General features: G+C 42.0%; 1 protein-coding gene across 3 annotated transcripts in view; it reads right to left on the minus strand.

Moving 5' to 3' along the window:
- Positions 1-1,663: 1,663 nt before the first annotated feature.
- The window catches only part of COL15A1 (collagen type XV alpha 1 chain), a 161,968-nt gene continuing 142,984 nt past the window's right edge, over positions 1,664-20,647 (minus strand). For 2 of the 3 annotated variants that reach the window (XM_082328615.1, XM_082328613.1), the window contains 10 exons: positions 20,598-20,647; positions 15,102-15,212; positions 13,535-13,679; positions 8,838-8,902; positions 6,983-7,111; positions 6,756-6,815; positions 6,115-6,174; positions 5,161-5,346; positions 3,835-3,950; positions 1,664-3,506 (listed from right to left, as the gene is read on the minus strand). In XM_082328615.1, coding sequence (XP_082184741.1) covers positions 3,290-3,506; positions 3,835-3,950; positions 5,161-5,346; positions 6,115-6,174; positions 6,756-6,815; positions 6,983-7,111; positions 8,838-8,902; positions 13,535-13,679; positions 15,102-15,212; positions 20,598-20,647 — 1,139 coding nt within the window. In that variant the 3' untranslated portion in view covers positions 1,664-3,289. The remainder of the gene's footprint in view (positions 3,507-3,834; positions 3,951-5,160; positions 5,347-6,114; positions 6,175-6,755; positions 6,816-6,982; positions 7,112-8,837; positions 8,903-13,534; positions 13,680-15,101; positions 15,213-20,597) is intronic. The other variant, XM_082328614.1, reaches the window with a different exon arrangement.

Consider the following 20,647-nt stretch of genomic DNA (forward strand, 5'->3'; position numbering starts at 1 on the left):
TCATAACAAAAAATTCTTTTCACTTAGAAAGAATCTGTAGTGAGCATTCAACTATGTATTCCCGCATTTTGCACCATCCCCAAAATATCCATGATAAATAAATGAATCTCTCCAGTAACAATTCAATATTCCTTTTTCAAATGGTTATTAACTTTTCCTAGGCTTTACTGGTTGGGTTTTTTTGTTTGTTTGTTTTTCCTGGTTATTTTTTTCTTCCTTTGTTTCTTTTTTCTTTTTTTTTTTTCCCTTTTTTTCTTTCAGGTTAAGCACCAGCTTAATTAAAATTAAATGGAAATTATTTTTAATGGAGAACTGATTCTTTTGCAAAAGGCAAACCCCACTGTGGATCCTTCTTGATTTAAAGGAAGCTTCTGTTGTTATAGATTGCACCTACAATTCATGTAAAGACAAATCTATCATCAGCTTGATTTCTAGAAATACTCATTCCAATAGCTGAAATGGATCTGCTGTATTTTATTCATCAACCAGCTCTGGAGTTCTGGGAAGACTTTAATCTCCTCTGTATTTACAGTGTATAAACTTCTTCCTTTTAAAGAAGTGCACCAAAGCTTCAAAATAAATGGATGTTTTCAACCAAAGTCTTCCTCTTAAAGACGGAAGAATCTTATTTGACTGATACTCTGATTTCATTCATTCAAACTGCTACATTGGTTTCTAGCGCAGTTTCTCCTTTCAGCCTTGCTCTGGTGCTCGTTTTGGTGATTCATTTGCTTTATACACAGTTCCTTACCTGAATTAGCAAATGTTCTTCCTCAAGTGCACCTGACCTTTGTGTTGGAATCACGCTGAAAAAAAGTATTCTGCTTTGATAGGGAAACCTAATTAATTCTTAAGTACTGAGCTAATTTTTTCTCTGTCACATCCTTGAAGAATATTACTGTTTCTCATCAGTTATACTAGAGAGTATAAAGAGCCTCACTGGCTCTGGTTAAAATGACAAAAAGTGTTTTTTCCAAGGGAAACCTCATCTTTCTGACAGATCCCTCATGCCTTTCTCTGGTAAGCTAGCTCCCTTGCTGGCATGCGAGCACAGCGTGTGAACTCAGCACCACAGCAGCCCAGGCGATGCTTTGTATTAAGTTGAAGGGTGTGCAATAAATTCCTGTAGCCTGCAGATTAATGTGAGAGGTGGGAAACAACCATTGAGAGTTCTTTAGCATCTCAGTGATGGTGCTTAACCATTTCAGTTCCCTGCTAAGCTCTCGCAGCTATTCAGGATACAGAGAGGGGCTAGCCCTGAGAAAGGATCTGCACAAACAGAATTCTGGATGCATTTTTGCTGGTCCCAACCTAGTTCAGTATCTCCTTAAAAACTGCATGTTTTTTTTGTTCTTCTCTCCTCTCCCTTCACACAGCTCTTCTGTGTGATCCCATCTCCCCCCGACCTCTTGTCACTGCAACTCTAGGCAAAGAAATAGCCAGCTCCCTTACTGCTGGCTCTAGTTCAGGAGTGGAAGAGCGAGAACTGATGGTGATGACTAGGTGATGACTGGCTGCAATAAAAAAAAAAAAACATAAACCAGCATAAACCCTGCTGGCCATGACTTGGCCAAGCTGAGGGTCTGCCAACAAAAGATTAAAGGTAGATGGTTCCTGCTGGAAGCACGTAAAAGCACTTTATTTTCCCCCTTGAACCTTCTGTGACTCAGAGTGAAATGCTGCCATACATATACAACTCTTCCAACTGTGTGAACTGAAGGAATTTGGCATTTCACAAGAGTGCTCAGCATTGTAGGGAAATGGACTATAAATGAGTGCAGTGAATTGTTCTGCATACATTTTAAAGGTAATAGAAACTGGTTTTGCCTCATTACCGTGTTGTAATAATGGAGTCATGACTTTTCCAAGAAAAAAAGAAGATATGATTCAGCTGACCCTGGGAAATAAGCTTTTATAGTACATCAGAAAAATAAAGCTGGATTTCACAATATTATGTTCTATAATTATATCAGTTTAGTATAGCAAGTGTGATTTGCTTTTGTCTTTTGAAGGTAGCTATCTAGTAATTTAATACTCTATTTGTCAGCAATGTATTTCCAACACAGTCTAGATTAAATCTTAAAAAATGATAATGTGGAGTTTGACCTCCATAGTTACTGCCTAATAAAATATAAGTAAATATGTTGTTTAAAGTATGCAGTAAACAAATATATAGGGAAAAGACTTCAGATATTTCGGTGATACTGTTTGCAAAGAATATTAGCATTTACTGATCATTCCTATCATTGCTGCTGTTATTTTATATTCACAATTCTTTAATTATGTGAATGCCAGAAGGGTAAATTCACAAAAAGGAAAATCACTTTACATATAACTTAGTGCGATAACAACGTCTGGAACCTGTTTGAAAGAAACCTTGACAGACATCTTTCATTCAGCAGTCTGCCACAACAGGAAATGACTTCCTCTAATACGCAGTGAAATAAATAAAGGTCAGATGGTTCGTTTGTCTGCATTTACTTTGCACAGTTCTACCAGTAAAACAGGATGTTTTCTATTAACATTGCTCCAGGTTTCCTGGTAACAATAGCACCAAAACAAGGACCAGATTTTGTCTAGGTGAAATTCACTCCTCCTGCATAAAGCCCTATGCCTAGAATCTGAAAAGAAAAAAGCTGAAGTAAGATGCGGAAGCTGCTAAATTTATGTGTAAGCACCAGGCTGCGATCTGTACAAGCTTACAGGAGTTCGGTACTCAGCTTCCACTGAAACTCAAAGGAGGTAAGCACCTTTGTTCTTAAAGCTTTTTTGAAAATTCCAGCCCTGTAAGATGTAACAGCCTCCCATTATTTGCTCAGGGATAGTATGTACATATACATATATATGAAGAGTGCCTTGGGTATTCAAAATCTATGCAAGTGAAAAGAAGAGCATAGAGCATGCAGCTTCTCAGCTGTGAAGAAGCAGCAGCCTTGCTGAGCCATACTGCTTATGAGACAGACTACTGGTTCTTCCTCATAGACCACACTTGGCTCATGCCCTTAAGTGATCTTCAGCTCAGCCAGAAGGACAAGAGGCTGTGAGTTAATTGTTGACCAACTTTGAACCGCGTGGGGTTCAAGTGGAAGGAAGGGCTTTAAGTCAGCCGCATGTGCACTGGATGTTCCACCTAACTGGAATGTGGTTTGTGTTGAGGTATGTTTTCTTTGGCTATTTTTTCCTGAAATGTGCAATTACAAAAAATAAAATATTTACATCATTACAAATGAAATGTCAATGTCAGCTTTTTCTGTCATAAAATGGAATATTCCTATGTGTAACAGGTGAATTATTTTCCTTGGGGATCAGATACAAAACTGTTTTCAATGCAGAGAACAATAAACTGATTACTACAGCTATATAATTTCTGATCAAGAAGTTTCCCAGTCTTCAGCGGTGATGCTTGTCCCATAGCTCCCATATCAGCTGTGTGCCAGGCTTCACAGTAGTTGCTAACCAGTCGGATCCCATTTGCAGTTGAACCATGCCATATTACTTTTTGCGGCCTGAAATGTAATGTTAAGAAGTTATTTCCTGAAAAAGTCTCTTTTTTGCTTTATTCAACAGCACACCTATATGTGTCGTGACCTGTATTTCTGCTTTCCTTCTGCTTGAAGTAAACAGTGGGTAGGGAAAGATGAAGATAGAAAGGAGAGAAAGAAAACGAGAACACAACCTGATATCCCATTGATATGCTGTCAGAAATGGAAAAGAAAGACGGCATAAGGAAAGGGAGAAATTTTTATCACATTTCTAGTAGCCCAAGATATTGCTACTTGTACTATGGTAAAAATAAATGTCATGTAAAACTTATAAATGGTAATGTAAACTCACCAAGATGGATCAGTCATGATGTTCCTCCCATCAAAGGAGTATATTGGAACATGAATGTTGAATTGTCCACCGTTTCCATTAAATATAGATTCCCAGTTATTGAAAAGTATTTCTCCCTGTTAAAGTTTCAAAGCCACTTTTACAAACAAAACAAATCCAAAATCCACATCATACCTGACTTTTATAGACTTATCTATACATCTAAAATCTTATCTGCATTTAAGAACACTTAGGATTCCAGCTTTCACATCAGTTTCTGCATGATGTTCCTGAACAAACCTGTCTCATCTATCATCTCTATGCTAATAGCTCTCTGATCCATGCCTTTGCCTCACAGTTGCATCTCTGTTCTATCGCCACTCCAAATACTCAGCTTGATCATCTCCATTTCCACTGCTCTTTTCCTCCTAACTGGCTAAGGGGTTGTTTGAAAAATTGCTTGTAACTACTACTTGTAACTGTATCTATAGAGAAAATACAGAGATAATTTGTATTGCAACTTCTGTTGAGGTCACAGTTTTGTGAAAAGTGTTGCAAATGTTCAAGGCAAAAGCTTTGCGTCAGGCTACCTCTCAAAGTGCTTTTGAGTTTTTCCAGTCAAAGTTGAAACAATATTGTCTTTACAGATTGGTCTCCAAGGCTCTGTGTTTGCACGCACTTCAGAGTAGCATCCGTTCAGCATGTTCCAAGCATCACGTGGTATTCCTGTAGGTTTCTTTGGCCGTTTGTTCTGGGACCCAGCCAATGCTACAGAGACATGGTTTGTTTTCCTCAGTTTTAGAGTGTGTCTGTTTATGTGAGACCACAAAATGACTCATGCCGTAGACTCTCCTCTCAGTTTCATTGGGGTAAATCCAGCATCACTCATAAGCACAGAATTTGCCTTCATCTTTAGAAATGAGAAAAATAGGCATTTTAGCCTACTATACTCTGTGATCGTACTAGAAGGTAGAACATAAGAGCTATCTTTGAGAAATGAGGATGCACTTTCCCTGCTGATATAAAAAAATATCCAGAAAGCTGAACATCATACTGTTGCTTTGTCAGCAGTCTGCTCAAAGTAGGCTATTCTCACAGCTTTATTTCTACCATTAGCCTTAGGATATTGAAAAAAGCAACCCTTGAAAATGCAAAGGGAATGTGAGGCAATGTGTAACTCTCTATCACTACTTTTTTGTTTCTTGAACCCGACTCTGAAACATAATGCAAAGCTACTTCTTTATAAAATGCAGTTTGGTTTGAAACTTTCTGCTTTTGCCATCTTCCAAGATTTTGGGGCACCTACAGCCTATCCTAATATATCAAGTACTAAGCACTCATTTTTACCTTAAGATTGACTATTGGTAAATGGTATCGGTCTGTTTTTCTGACAACTGTGGCCAAATCTTGCAAATGTGATGAGAGGAAGGCTCTATAGGTAGATGTCAAACCTGCTAGTTGGGCCTGTTGAAAACACTGAAAATCTGCTCGCATGTCACCAGAAAATGGCAAGTTTAAAGCCACCAGATGCAGCTGGAGAAAAAAAGAAGAAAAGCCACCGTTTTTTTTTTAAGTATATAACACTAGGAAGACATATGTTGGAAACAAACTAGACCCCCCCCCCCCCCCCCCCGCCTCCTGCCACCACAAGAACATACCCATACCAGGTATGAAAGTTATTTGCTAGCATAACATTACATTTCTTAAAGCTATGAGACCCATAGCAGAAATACCTATTTATCTTTGAACATTAAGGAAACCACGAAGATTATATACCCCTAAAAAACAAAATTATTTTAAAAGCAGCTAATATTTTTAAGCAGAAGTCTTGGAGTTACCACAGAAAATCCCAAGTCCTACAAGCATGGAAATAAGTAGTAAGAAGACTACTAGTAAGTAGACCATATACCACTTAAAAATTTACTGTTATCAAATACAAGAAGTAGCATGCTTATGTCAAAGATGCAAGAACTAATCCACATTTTTTTTTTTTATATAACTCAGTTACCTTGCTTTCTTTGTCTAAATATTTTGAAGTATTTTAAATGAAGTCTTTTAGATTCTAAAGTGTCTAAAACAAGCAGCGCCATGAAGACAGAAAATATTCTAATGAAAATAGATCTGGAGGAAAAAATTAAAATTTATCTCTGAGATGTCTAAACCAGTTAAAGAAGTAGATTTGTAAATTTCTAAAGTAAAATCTGTGAATTTGAGGAGGAAATATCACAAATCTCCCTGAAGATGCAAACTGTCATGTTTCAAACCACAGCTATGTGGTTGCAATAGAGATCTCATACTTACTGCTGGTTTTCCATTGTTCATATTTGATATTGGACTCAGTGCTGGAAGAGACTGAAATCCCTGTTATTGTAACACATGCAAACAGATATGTTAAACATGTTACTCAGCCCAGAATTTTAGACACTCAATAATTTTCTAAATAAAGCAAACATTGAACACTGGGGAATCTGAAACTGTTCTACCTCTGAAAAATAAACCCAAACCACGTAGCCAGAATACATCTTCGTACCATCAGTTTAGCGTGTCACATAAATATGTGTTTGAAAGCTGTCCTGGCCAGAGTTGCTTTGCTAGACCCGAGTGTACCCATTCCACAGTGCTCTGCCAGAGCTGGTGTCAGTGCCAGATCGCACCTGGACTCCTGTGTGGAAGCAGCCTACTCTTGGCAGGAGCACAAGACCGGTTCAGGAAACTTAAAACTGAAAGGGTAAGGAGGATGTGGAAACAGAATATGTAGTGGGTGGGAATATTTCTCAAGGCCTTGGTAATTCCCTCTGTAGTGGTAGGATGCTTATTTTGAACTGACAAGTCTCAGTGGAAAATCATGCTGTGCAGGGATCTGCCTGCAACTTCTGCCAAGTGTATTGCCGGTTTTTGCACATTTAGACTCAGTTTTTCACAGTCCAATATTTTGTACTTACATGGCTTGATATGGCTGGAGGAGGCAGGCTGTCAGCAGGGATAGGAATTAGCTCACCAAGCTGAAAGAACCCAAAAGGAGATGCAAACAAAACCATATCACCAGGAGTTTCTGAACTAAAAAAAGGAATCCTTGCACCCATACTTCTCTACCCCTGTAAAAAATATCTGCCACGACTCCATTTTGACTAAGGGAGTTGGAAAGGATTAGGATGTACTGCAACAGTACCTGCAATTTTCTCCATCCATTTCGAACACGGATAAAAACCTCACTGGTTTCACTCAGATAGATTAGTGTACCTTCTGCAACAAAATGAACTTTTTCCAACATACCCTCAATGTTTTGGAATGTTGTAACCTGTCAAGTAGGAAAATGAAACATGCTTCATCAGACATATAAAACATTTTGCAAGTTGAATTGTAAGTCTCATTTGAACATATAAATGTCAAGGCTTCTTCCGCAGGAAATGCTCATAAAGTCAATTTTACATCTTTTCATGCAAAAAGCTTCAGTAACATAAATATCTTGCTACTTTGGCATACCAGCATCATCATTCTGTGGATTGTAGTAGAACTACACCAAGAGTTAATTTTACACAGAGTGAAGATCATTGCATCTCTACAGTTTAGCATACTAGATCAAAATGGCAGAGTTCAGAAGAGATTTGATAAGGTTTATAAATATCACACAAAATTCTAGATACATTTGCTTCTGTTATATTTTTCTTAGTGTTGTTGTGATCTCTTTAAGGGTGTTTTCTTCCATCCCTTTCGTTATGTTTCCAGGTGCCACTAGTTTACGCAGCAAGCATTTTACAATTTCGCTTTTCTTGATCATCAGGAGGCTTAGACTGATGTCTGTCAAATATAGACATTGCACCTATTACCTCTGTCTTTGTCACCTCAAGATAAGAACACCGTCCTGTATAAGATGGGTTGCTTCTACAATCTGTTTGATAATTGCAGATAGTGTAAAATCAGGTACAAGTTTCTTTAGAGTGTCATTTCTTTCTCATTTCTTCAGTGTCAGAAGGCATATTAATGCTTTATGAATCATGTAGACCCTACTATAGATTTACATATTGTTTATTAATGTTGGTTTTGACCTCAGTGGGCTTGGATCTCCTATCTAAGACAGTAGCTCCCAGCCTGTAACTACAGTCCTCTACCTTGGGGCACCAGTCTTTGAACATCTCTTTCTCCCCTGATCTGTAACCATTGTCAGGTCCTGAATTTCTATGAGAAAAGGCAATTAGCAGAGGTATGACACTATGGTGGGAAGGCATTAAGAAACGTACACACAGATTCTTGTTAGTTCATTTGATATGATGTATGTGATCTGAAAGTCTGCTTGTTTATTAGTACATTCTCAAATGATAGCCAAAGATATCCAGCGAATTTGCTTTTCTATCATAATGTGAGAATGTGGAAAAGGAAAAAATTGCAATGAACCCCCTCTGCTAGCTTGAATAATTTTTTTTCGGAAATTATGAATATTTAATTTAGAAATTAACAAGACAGGAGTCTTAGCTGTCATTTTTATGGCATGGATATCTGGGAAACAATTCTGATTTGATTCATGCAGTAAGAAAAGGAAACAAATTTATATGTATTCTCTAGCACAATGATTTTTAGATTTGCTAGGGAAATCTACAGTTTTCTTCTCAGAATCAAATGACCTATATTACTAGGTTTTAATCCAGTAATGTAAAGTGTCTTTTTCATGGAAACTGGGCATTCAGTAGTTGTTCTAGTATCTCAGGATGTTAAGTTGCCACAGTCTTTTGGGCACATTGCTTTGAACATGGAATATGCAACTTTCCATTACTTTAGCATGCTATCAGTCTTTGCATTTGTTTCAATAGGCTGTTACTAACAAGGCAATGGACAGACTTCTCCTCTCATCTCTTTTCCCAACTATATGGATTCCCTGCTGAAAAATTATGAGGTTCAGAAAACCAGAAAATATTCTAATAAATAAAAACACGGGACGGAGCTTTCCCTCCTCTCTCAGTGCTACCAATGGCCACCAAAAGATTTGAAGCAAGGTTTCAATGGCAAACTTCCTTATTTTGATGTCTTACCAGGTTCCTGGTTGCAGGTGACCCTGGCTCTCCTGGAGGACCTGGTGGCCCAGGCATTGCAGCTGCTAAAATATAACAAGCATACAATACATGTTGAAGGTCATCTTTTTTGAGAGAGGTGAGCGACATAAAGAAAGGACTTAGTGGTAGTGTCTAGGAGTAGTGGGAGCTTTAAATAGCCATAGGCCTTACATAGTCAAGTTCTGAATAGCTGTGTTCAAGCCAACTACAGAAAATGCATTCTAAGGATTTTTTTTTTTTAAAGCAATGGTGAAACTTAGTCTTTTCTCTGTTATTTGGGTGGTTAAGGTCAACAGATTGCAATCTGTTGTAGAGACTCTGCAAATGAAGAACCAGATCCACTTAAATTGACCAGAATGCCCTTCTGCTAGCTGCTAATGACATGCATATAGAAGAGGAAGAACTTTTAGCTCCTGCCCGTATAGGCTTTGAGGCAGTCATTATATCTTTTACTCTAAAAGTAAACAAAAATGAACTTTTCCTTGGATAAAAAATTCAGAAGTGTAAGCTCAGCTTATGTTTCAAAGCAACAAAGAATTCTCCAGTGGTATGAACTTGAACTTCTAAGACTGCAGTCCGTAACACCTAGTACCTAGTACCTGTCTCTACTCCAAAACTGAATTTCTTCACCTTGAGCTGAAAGTCCCTGTTTTCTGGAGTAAAAACTCCTTTCTTTTAAGGAAGGAAAGAAGGCAAGATATGGAAGACTGAAAGCAAGCATCTTGTGCAAATGCATATCATGATAATGGAAATTTGAAGCTGTTTAGAAGAAAGAGCTTCTACACATGGACCCTGCTGAGCATCATGGTGTGTCCCAGCAGGGCTCTGCAGCTGAGATGTGGGCAGATCTTGTATTAACCATAAGTAGAAACTCCTCTGTAGAGGAAAAGAGACACACAAAGTGGGGGCCACAAAACAGGTCCAGGGGTATCCAGGAGAGTACACTAGTGTACTGCTGGGAGGGAATATAAAAGGCTCAGTAAGAAATCTGATTAGGAACAGAAAGGTATGATGAGAGCTAGTATGACACGGAAGAAAGAGATGTAATAGTTGGTGGATAGTTGTCAAACTACCTGAGCATGGGGAAGTCTAGCATGTCCTAGCATGCTGGTGAATCTGGAGTATGAAACACGCACAAAGAACTGCAAGGTTCAACTCCTAACCACTCCCCAATTCCTACCTTACTGGGCACTTGAAAATGGTGTTCAGCTGATCTTAGCTATGGAAATAGTACTATAGTCCCAAATATGGACAGAATTGCTCTTCAGAAGTGAAGGAGAAATGGAGGAATGTAGGAATATTGTCTGAAACCACCCTTTGGAGAAATTTTGGTGAGCTCATCTGGTAGCCCTCCCTACAATAACCAAAATCTACTCATCCACAGCTTACCAGATAGAGCAACTAAATGGACTGAGGGAGAGTAACAGAAGATAAGCTAAAGGAGCATACTTTCTGCCTTCATAGTTCTCAAAGGAATTGGGATCACAGTGATCTTCAGTGAAAGTGGAGCTATAGATTCCCCTCCACCCACAAATACATTTAGTGAAGAAAAAGTATTGACTGTCTTCTCCTTTATTGTATCTTTCCACTCTGAAGTAGTTTGAGAGTCTGAATAAATCACTGTAAGATACATTTTTAAAATATAGTTTGAACCATTAAAGAGTCAGTAAAGGCTAACCCTGAGAGCACTGCTGCATTCCAGAGCTTGCTGTTTACTGATCTGTAACTTTTGAATTAGGAGGCTGCAGTTATGCACCAATAAAGCAAGTTCTAGTGTTCAGAAATGCTTGTTTTTGTGAAACCCAGAGGAGCCTTGAAATCACCTTTTACAAATTGAAGAATCTATGCTCTGAAGCATTTACAAGGATCCTCCAGAGCAGTTCCTTCCTGTCAATAGCAGGGGAAAGGGGTTCAGTTCTCAGAAGTGCTCAGAGCTATTTATCTCCAGATAAACCATTCCTCTTTCCCCATATTGCAGTATGTGAGCCCCATATTACAGTAAGACCTTGAACAGAGCTAACTGTGCCTTGAAGACAGGAAATAAATAAACATTTGTGTTCATAACATTTAGTAAAATGGACATCCATCAGCATGCTGCCTAAAGAAGCTTCTTACAAAGCAAAGAGGAAAATGTGTAGGAGGACAATGAAGACTAATGGCAGAGAGGATAAACGAAAATATAGGAATGGAGTGCTAATAATTTGTTTTGTCTGCCTGGGTCTCTTAGCTAATATTCAGAAGTGCTTAACATAAATTACACAGGAAAAGGCCTGAAGGCCTTTATGGACTTTATGGATACTGAGGATCTGTCCATATTATGATGATCAGGGGCTAATTCAGGTACAGACCTATGTTCCACCATTGAACATATTAAAGATTTCTTCTTTCTCAAATATTCTTCAAAGGATGAACACTTCTGATAGACACTCAATTAATAATATTTACTGGATGACAGATGGGAAGTCTCACCTTGACCCTGGGCAGCTGTATAAACCAATCTGACCAGGTTCAAGAAATTCCTGGAGAGAACAAATTGAAGACAGAGAGGTCTACTCCCCAAACTAGCATACTGGAGGCACAGGTCTTGTGGGGAAACAGACTGATTGTTAGTTCTCAGAAATGGAGATCTGTATTAGCTAGACCTGCCCAAACTTTAGGCGGGACAGATCTGCATTATAGCCTCTCTATTCAGTTAACAATTCCCTTTATGTTAGTACACCACCTTCAGCTGAGATTAAGGAATGCTTTGCTCTGGTTTTACCTGGCTGGATTCCCATGCTGGTCGCAGTTCCCAGAGGGAGGAATCAGAGTCGCTTGCTCAGGCAGACCTGTCAAGTAATGTCAGACAAGCCCAGGACCCGACCCACCAGAACCTAGTCTAACAGCCGGACATTAACAGTGTGAGGCTTGTCACTAGCAGACCTGTGACCCAAGAGGAGTCAAAAGCACAAATGTCTTGACCTGTGACACTTGGTTTAGAGCCATGTATTCCCTTTGATGCAAGTTTGAGATAATTCACCTGAAGCTCCAGTGCCACCTTGTTTACAAAGTTCCTCCCCTGCTGTGACTATTTGTGGCACATTTTACTCCTTTTCTAATCCAATATGTTGAAAATCATTACAAGTACAGTAACCAACCCTCCCAAAGCTTTATTTCTATTCAGCATGTGCATAACAACTGATTTTTAGAAGCAGTTGCCCAGCAGTTTCATTCTAGACCTAAACTCTACTGTGGGTACTGCCTTTGTATCAGAGAATCATAGTATCATTAAGGTTGGAAAAGACCCTTAAAATCATCAAGTCCAACCGTTAACCTAGCACTGCCAAGTCCACCACTAAACCATGTCCCTACGTGCCACATCTACACATCTTTTAAATACCTCCAGGGATGGAGACTCAACCACTTCCCTGGGCAGCCTCTTCCAATGCCTGACTACCCTTTTGGTGAAGAAATTTTTCCTAATATCCAGTCTAAACTTCCCCTGGCACAGCTTGAGGCCATTTCCTCTCGTTCTATCACTTGTTACTTGGGAGAAGAGACCGACCCCCACCTCGCTACAACCTCCTTTCAGGTAATTGTAGAGAGCAATAAGGTCTCCCCTCAGCCTCCTCTTCTCCAGGCTAAACAACCCCAGCTCCCTCAGCCGCTCCTCATAAGACTTGTGCTCCAGGCCCTTCACCAACTTCTTTGGACACTCTTCTCTGGACACGCTCCAGCACCTCAATGTCCTTCTTGTAGTGAGGGGCCCAAAACTGAACACAGCACTCGAGGTGCGGCCTCACCAGTGCCCAGTACAGGGGCACGATCACCTCCCTGGTCCTGCTGGCCACACTATTTCTGATATAAGCCAGGATGCCATTGGCCTTCTTGGCCACCTGAGCACACTGCTGGCTCATGTTCAGGCGGCTGTCGACCAACACCCCCAGGTCCTTTTCCTCCAGGCAGCTCTCCAGCCACTCTTCCCCAAGCCCATAGCGTTGCATGGGGTTGTTGTGACCCAAGTGCAGGACCCAGCACTGAGCCTTGTTGAACTTCATACAGTTGGCCTCAGCCCATTGATCCAGCGTGTCCATATCCCTCTGTAGGGCCTTCCTACCCTCCAGCAGATCAACACTTCCACCCAGCTTGGTGTCATGTGCAAACTTACTGAGGGTGCACTCAATCCCCTCATCCAGATCATCGATAAAGATATTAAACAGGACTTGCCCCAATACTGAGCCCTGGGGAACACCACTTGTGACTGTCCGCCAACTGGATTTAACTCAATTCACCACAAGAAGAGTGTCTTGGCCCACATTAACATCTTCCCAAAGTTAGCCAGCTGCTCAATTTGATAGATTTTGCAAAGCTCTCAAGGCAGCCTGTCTCCATTATGTAGACTTCCTCTCAACCACAGCCACAATAAGATTTTTCATGCAATATTGCTCCCATGGCACTAGACAGTGAAAACTGTTTGCAGAGACATTGTCCCTTTTGTGCTCCCAGTTCCAACTCATCCCCCAGGAGAAATCAGTAGAGGGCACGAGGAGAGAGGGGAGCAACCTGATTCAGGTGTGCAGAGTGGGTGGGCAGATGGAAGAACAGGTATGTAAAGGAAGTGGCAATGTGGGGGGTAGGGGTGGGTGCATGCCTATGCACTCACATATGCAGTGAAAAGCAAAATCGCACCCTCTCACCTGAGCCATATATTGCAGGGGGTCCTGGTGGGCCGGGTGGGCCAGGTGGGCCAGGAGGTCCAATTTTTCCATAACCCGGTAAGCCAGGTAGGCCAGGTAACCCCGGAGGTCCTCTGGGTCCGACAACTGAATCCCCTTTTGGCCCCTATCAGTGATAAAAAGTATTCCTTTGAATGTGTCGGTTTCACTGCTGCAGGGCCTTCATCTCTGGTGGCAACATTTTCTGAAGGCTTGCCACCACACCACTGTTTAGACATGAGTCTGTATGTAATTTTCTTCAAGGAGGCATGGATGTTAATGGAAAATGAAAAATTTGACCATATACTAAACTAAATTCAAGAATCTAAGTTTCAGAAAGCTTTCTGAAAGTTCTTGCACCTATTTCTGAGTAGCTGATACCTGCGAAACTCTTGACAGTACTCTCAAAAGTCCTGGATCTCAACCCTGCTTGTGCTGAGACTACTTGCTTTGATGTGCTTATAGATAAGAGTTTGTCTGAAGGTATGTGGTGGAAAGCTTTAACATAAAGTGTGTCTATGCAGGGTGTATGTCTCACAACAAATGTTGTCTTCTCCCTCCTGTGATCAAATGTCAGCTCATATCCCTTAAGCTCTCCAGCTGCCAGTCTTCCAGATTAAAAAGGCTCCAACTCTCTCTGTTTCCAGTTTAGCAGTGTGTCCTCAGCCTGAACAAGGGAGGGCTTGTGCTCCCTGCGCTCAAACTGGCCTGCATACATAGAACAGTTTTTGGACACTGGACTAGGAGAGCTCAGTCTCTGATGTATCTCAGATGCGCCATCCAACTCCTCCTTGCCAGTGGAACAGTTTCTCAGCAGGCAGATGGTTCTCAGCAATGTGGAATAACGCCAGGGGGATTTTTGAAGGTGCGCTTGCTAACCTAACACTTCGTCCCCAGCTATGACCCACCTATTAACGCTCCTTGGCACAGAACATAACAATAGAGTAATGCAATGCACACATTTGTTGCCAGATCCCAGGGATAAACTAGTTTCCAAAGAATTAGTGCATTTGATTCCAAAGCAGCTGTGGTGGCAATTGCCAGAAGATAAAACAACTAGGTAGAGATTAGACAGTGGCTGAATTTTATAGGAATGATCCAGATGGGTACACACTGGACTTTTCATTCATGTTTTTGGAGTACTGGAATAGAAAATAAGATTAATTATTTAGATGGCCAGTAATTTTCAAGTCAGCCTCTTTATATAGCCTATTTTCGCTTTTATGGGGATATAAGTAGTAGTGTCACCTGTTATATATACTGCCTTGATTTGTGATGCTATTAATAGCACGAATCTGCATACCGATGTAGTTGTATAAGACAGCCGAGCATAACATTATATCGATTTTTCATAGCAAATTAATTCTATGCACAACAGTGACGTGTCTGTGTTTACACCTAATGCAACTCTTGTATTCACCTAATGGTTAGCATATGAGTTTTTATATAGTTCTTAGCATGATCTTGGTGTTTGTCTCTTTTTAGTGCCTTCTAAATTAAAACAATGGGTACACACAAATATTCCTATTCTACAACTTGCGTGACTTACCACTAATCCTGGTCTTCCAGGTGGTCCAGGAGGTCCCGTCAGAAAAAAACCTCCATTTGGTTCTCCTTTTTCTCCTTTTACACCAGTGACTCCATTGTCTCCTTTTTCACCCTTTAAAGAGAATATATTTTAAACTGTTGAGCTGAAGCGAGATCAGAACTCCATGCACTGATCTTTTAAAGTGTCGTGGTTTAACCCTGGCCAGCAACTAAGCACCACGCAGCCGCTTGCTCACTCCTTCCTGGTGGGATGGGGGAGAGAATCGGAAGAGTAAAAGTGAGAAAACTCGTGGGTTGAGATAAGAACAGCTTAATAACTGAAATAAAATAAAGTATAACAATAACAATGATAATAACAACAACAACATACAACGCAAGTGATGCACGATGCAATTGCTCACCACCTACTGATCAATGCCCATCCCATCCCTGAGCAGCGGTCACTGCCCCCCAGTCAACTCCCCCCAGTTTATACACTGAGCATGACGCCATATGGTATGGAACAGCCCTTGGGCCAGTCTGGGTCAGCTGTCCTGGCTGTGCCCCCTCCCAGCTTCTTGTGCACCTGGCAGAGCATGGGAAGCTGAAAAGTCCTTGACTGGTGTAAGCACTACTTAGCAACAACTAAAACATCAGTGTGTTACCAACATTCTTCTCATCCTAAATCCAAAACACAGCACTATACCAGCTACTGGGAAGAAAACTAACTCTATCCCAGCTGAAACCAGGACATAAAGTTACATGGCACCAGGCCTGCTGGAGACAGATGGGGTTCACCTGTTGCAAAGAGGGAAAAGGATTCTGGCTCAGGAGTTAGCAGGCCTCATGGAGAGAGCTTTAAACTAGACTCGAAGGGGCAAGGGGATAAAACCAGGCTTGCTAGGGATGAGCCTAGGGGTGGCATGCCTGTGTTGGAGAAGAGATCAATAGCCCAACTGAAGTGCATGTAACACCAATGCACGCAGCATGGGCAATAAGCAGGAGGAGCTGGAAGCCATTGCGCGACAGGAAAACTATGATGTGGTCGCCATCGCGGAAACATGGTGGGATGACTCACACAACTGGAGTGCTGCAATGGATGGCTACAAGCTCTTTAGAAGGGACAGGCAAGGAAGGAGAGGTGGTGGGGTAGCCTTGTACGTCAGAGAGTGTTTTGATTGTCTAGAGCTCAACGACGGTAATGATAAGGTTGAGTGCTTATGGGTAAAGACCAGAGGGAAGGCTAATAAGGCAGATATCGTGGTGGGAGTCTGCGACAGACCACCCAACCAGGATGAGGAAACAGACAAAGTATTCTACAAGCGGTTGGCTGGAGTCTCACAGTCTCTAGCCCTTGTTCTCGTGGGAGACTTCAACTTACCAGATCTCTGCTGGAAATACAACACAGCAGAGAGAAAGCAGTCTCGGAGGTTCCTGGAGTGAGTGGAAGATGGTAACTTCCTGACACAGCTGGTAAGCGAGCCGACCAGGGGAGGTGCCCCGCTGGACCTGCTGTTTGCGAACAGAGAAGGCCTGGTGGGTGATGCGGTGGTCGGAGGCTGTCTTGGGCACAGCGACCATGAAATGATGGAGTTTTCGATTCTTGGAGAAGTAAGGAAGGGGGTCAGCAAAACCGCTACCCTGAACTTTAGGAGGGCAGACTTTGTACTGTTTAGGAGTCTGGTTGACAGAGTCCCTTGGGAGGCAGTCCTGAAGGGCAAAGGAGTCCAGGAAGGCTGGATGTTATTCAAGGAGGAAATCTTAAAGGTGCAGGAGCAGGCCGTCCCCGTGTGCTGTAAGTCGAGCAGGCGGGGGAGAAGACCGGCCTGGCTGAACAGGGAGCTTTGGCTGGAACTCAGGAAAAAAAAGGAGAGCCTACCACCTTTGGAAAAAGGGGCAGGTGACTCAGGAGGACTACAAGGATGTTGTGAGGTTCTGCAGGGAGAAGATTAGAAAGGCGAAGGCCCAGCTAGAACTTAAACTAGCCACCGCCGTTAAAGATAACAAAAAATGTTTTTACAAATATATCAATGACAAAAGGAGGGCCAGGAAGAATCTCCCTCTTTTGTTGGATGCGGAGGGAAACATTGCCACGAAGGATAAGGAGAAGGCTGAGGTACTTAATGCCTTCTTTGCCTCAGTCTTTAATAGTCAGACCGGTCATCCTCAGGGTTTTCAGGCCCCTGAGCTGGGAGATGGAGATAGGATGCAGAATGAAGCCCCAGTTGTCGAAGAGGTGGCAGTCACCAACCTGCTCCTCCACCTGGATGCTCACAAGTCCATGGGGCCAGATGGGATCCACCCGAGGATACTGAGGGAGCTGGCAGAGGAGCTTGCCAAGCCACTCTCCACCATTTACCAGCAGTTCTGGTCAACCGGGGAGGTCCCAGCTGACTGGAAGTTAGCAAATGTGACGCCCCTCTACCAGAAGGGTCAGAAGGAGGATCTGGGGAACTACAGGCCTGTCAGCCTGACCTCGGTGCCGGGGAAGGTCATGGAGCAGGTCATCCTGAGTGCCATTACGTGGCACGTGCGGGACAACCGGGGGATCAGAATCAGCCAGCATGGGTTTATGAAAGGGAGGTCCTGCTTGACTAACCTCATCTCCTTCTGTGACAAGGTGACCCGCTTGGTGGATGAGGGGAAGGCTGTGGGTGTTGTCTACTTGAACTTTAGTAAGGCCTTTGACACTGTCTCCCACAGCATTCTCCTGGAGAAGCTGGCTGCTCACGGCTTGGATAAATGCACTCTGTGCTGGGCGAAAAACTGGCTGGACGGCTGGGCCCAGAGAGTGGTGGTGAATGGAGTTAAATCCAGTTGGAGGCCGGTCACAAGTGGTGTTCCCCAGGGCTCAGTATCGGGGCCAGTTCTGTTCAATATCTTCATTGATGATCTGGATGAGGGGATTGAGTGCACCCTCAGTAAGTTTGCAGATGACACCAAGTTGGGCAGGAGTGTCGATCTGCTGGGGGGTAGGAAGGCCCTACAGAGGGACCTGGACAGGCTGGATCGTTGGGCCAGGGCCAGCTGTATGAGATTCAACAAGGCTCAGTGCCAGGTCCTGCACTTGGGTCACAACAACCCCATGCAACGCTACAGGCTTGGGGAGGAGTGACTGGGGAGCTGCCTGGAGGAAAAGGACCTGGGGGTGTTGGTCGACAGCCGCCTGAACATGAGCCAGCAGTGTGCTCAGGTGGCCAAGAAGGCCAATAGCATTCTGGCCTGTATCAGGAATAGTGTGGCCAGCAGGACCAGGGAGGTGATTGTCCCTTTATACTCAGCACTGGTGAGGCAGCACCTTGAATACTGTGTTCAGTTTTGGGCCCCTCACTGCAAGAAGGACATCAAGGTGCTGGAGCACGTCCAGAGAAGGGCAACAAAGCTGGTGAAGAGTCTAGAGAACAAGTCTTATGAGGAGTGGCTGAGGGAGCTGGGGTTGTTTAGCCTGGAGAAGAGGAGGCTGAGGGGAGACCTTATTGCTCTCTCCAACTACCTGAAAGGAGGTTGTAGCGAGGTGGGGGTCTGTCTCTTCTCCCAAGTAACAAGTGATAGGATGAGAGGAAATGGCCTCAAGCTGCGCCATGGAAGTTTAGGTTGGATATTAGGGAAAACTTCTTCACTGAAAGGGTAGTCAGGCATTGGAACAGGCTGCCCAGGGAAGTGGTTGAGTCTCCATCCCTGGAGGTATTTAAATGAAGGGTAGACGTGGTGCTCGAGGACATAGTTTAGTGGTGGACTTGGCAGTGCTGGGTTAACGGTTGGACTCGATGATCTTAAGGGTCTTTTCCAACCTTAATGATTCTATGAAATCTCTGAACTTAATATAGAAAAGCATCTACTTAAAGTGTTTTTGACATCGCTTCCTTTTTCCATGATACAGAATGAGAAGGAATGCTTTCTCTATTGAGACTGCAAGGCTCTCTCAGGGCAGGGGCTAGGAGAGGTGGGGTTAGGTGGAGTCAGAGAAAATGCCTCTACTGCTGTTTTCTGCTATTCTACCCAGCGAAACTTTGTCCTGTGTTGTAGCTGGAGGCAAAGACAAAGTCGGAGGAAGCATAAAAGCCTGGATTTCTGCTTTTCTCATTCATCAAGGAAAAAGCAAAGCACGATTGACATGGAATGGACAGATATTTAAAAGTATATGGTAAAGTGAAGACTACTGTGCGTAGGATGAGAGAGAAGGGCAGGGCTGTGTACCAGGATAACAGAAGAGACACCACACAAAATTGCTGACACTTTGAACTGCATCTCTTTTCCTGTCCTTCATTGTTGATTATCAGTTAGTTTGGGGAAAAGAGTGATAGGTAAGAAGCAGCATTTAAATACTAGGTTATTATGTCTCTGTGCAAAATGAGCCACAGCAATTGTAGGTTCCTTCTCACGTTATTTCCTTCTGTTTGTCTGCTATTTTATTTCCTTCAACTTTTTTTGGTCTACTTTGTTTCACTTTTCTGAGAAATAAACTTGTGAAGAGAAGAGGCCAAGGGGAAAGCAAGAATGGCAGGTAGCTGTAGAAAGCCAGTGACTTCCTCTCCTGACTTCTCTTCTTTTTAGTTTCCTGGTAAACAGGACTATAAAGCTTTCTGTATGGCATGCCATTTCGCAGAGATGAAGGACTAGGTAAAAAATGAGTTCTTTGTATCTAAAGCTGTAAAGCTGTAGGCACTACTCTATAAGATCAAAGAAGCCATATCAGCTCTGCCATGCATGCATGGGGCACCTTATGCCATAGGAATAATTTAGGTGCACTCAGCCAAGCAGAAACAAAATCTGAAAACCAGATGGCACTAAGAGTCCTTCAAGGAAACAGACAGTACACTGCTTTTGGTGGCATCATTAAATGATAACTTGATTCAATTTTTTTTTCAGATCTTTTACTGATAAAGAGCCTTGTTCACAGAAAAACATTAAAAATAATATTGCATTGGTATTCATTTTTGTCACTTGAAGCAGTCAGGAGAATAATGGAACAGAGAGAGACCAAACACATGAAGGTATGGGTATACTTTCTTGTAAGAGATTCCAGGAAAAGTCATTTCCATCACTTTAACTTATTCAGTGTGTTTAAAAGATAAATAGTATTACACAGAAGTGATTCTTTTTTCCCCATGTGTTAATTGTTGCTAAATTTTTCTAGAAGCCCTTTAGGTAATGGATGTCTCTTACCTGAGCTGGCATGGAAACAAAAACATTCATTTATGGCAGATAATTTATATCAACTTATGTTAGGTAACAGTGAATTATGACTCACTTTAATACCACTGGGAAGGTAAAAAGCCTCAGCAATAAAGTTTTTTTTAAAAGTAATCTTTATATACTACTGACATCTACTATCTTTATGCTTGTAATAAACTTATCTATGTAGCTGGATTTTAAGAAATTAATATCATTTGTAATTGCTGATGCTTTTATCTGTTTTGTATATTTCACCGTGCTATACCATTTTATGCTTAATTTATAGTAAAGTACACTTTGAAAAAAGCTTAACAGAACTCAAACGCAAATGGGATATAATTACCTTTATGCTATTAATAAAGTGGCTGAAATATGATGGAGGCAGAGGTGGAC

This window comes from Platalea leucorodia (assembly GCF_965183815.1).
Source record: "Platalea leucorodia genome assembly, chromosome: 1".
Taxonomy (NCBI): Eukaryota; Metazoa; Chordata; class Aves; order Pelecaniformes; family Threskiornithidae; genus Platalea; species Platalea leucorodia.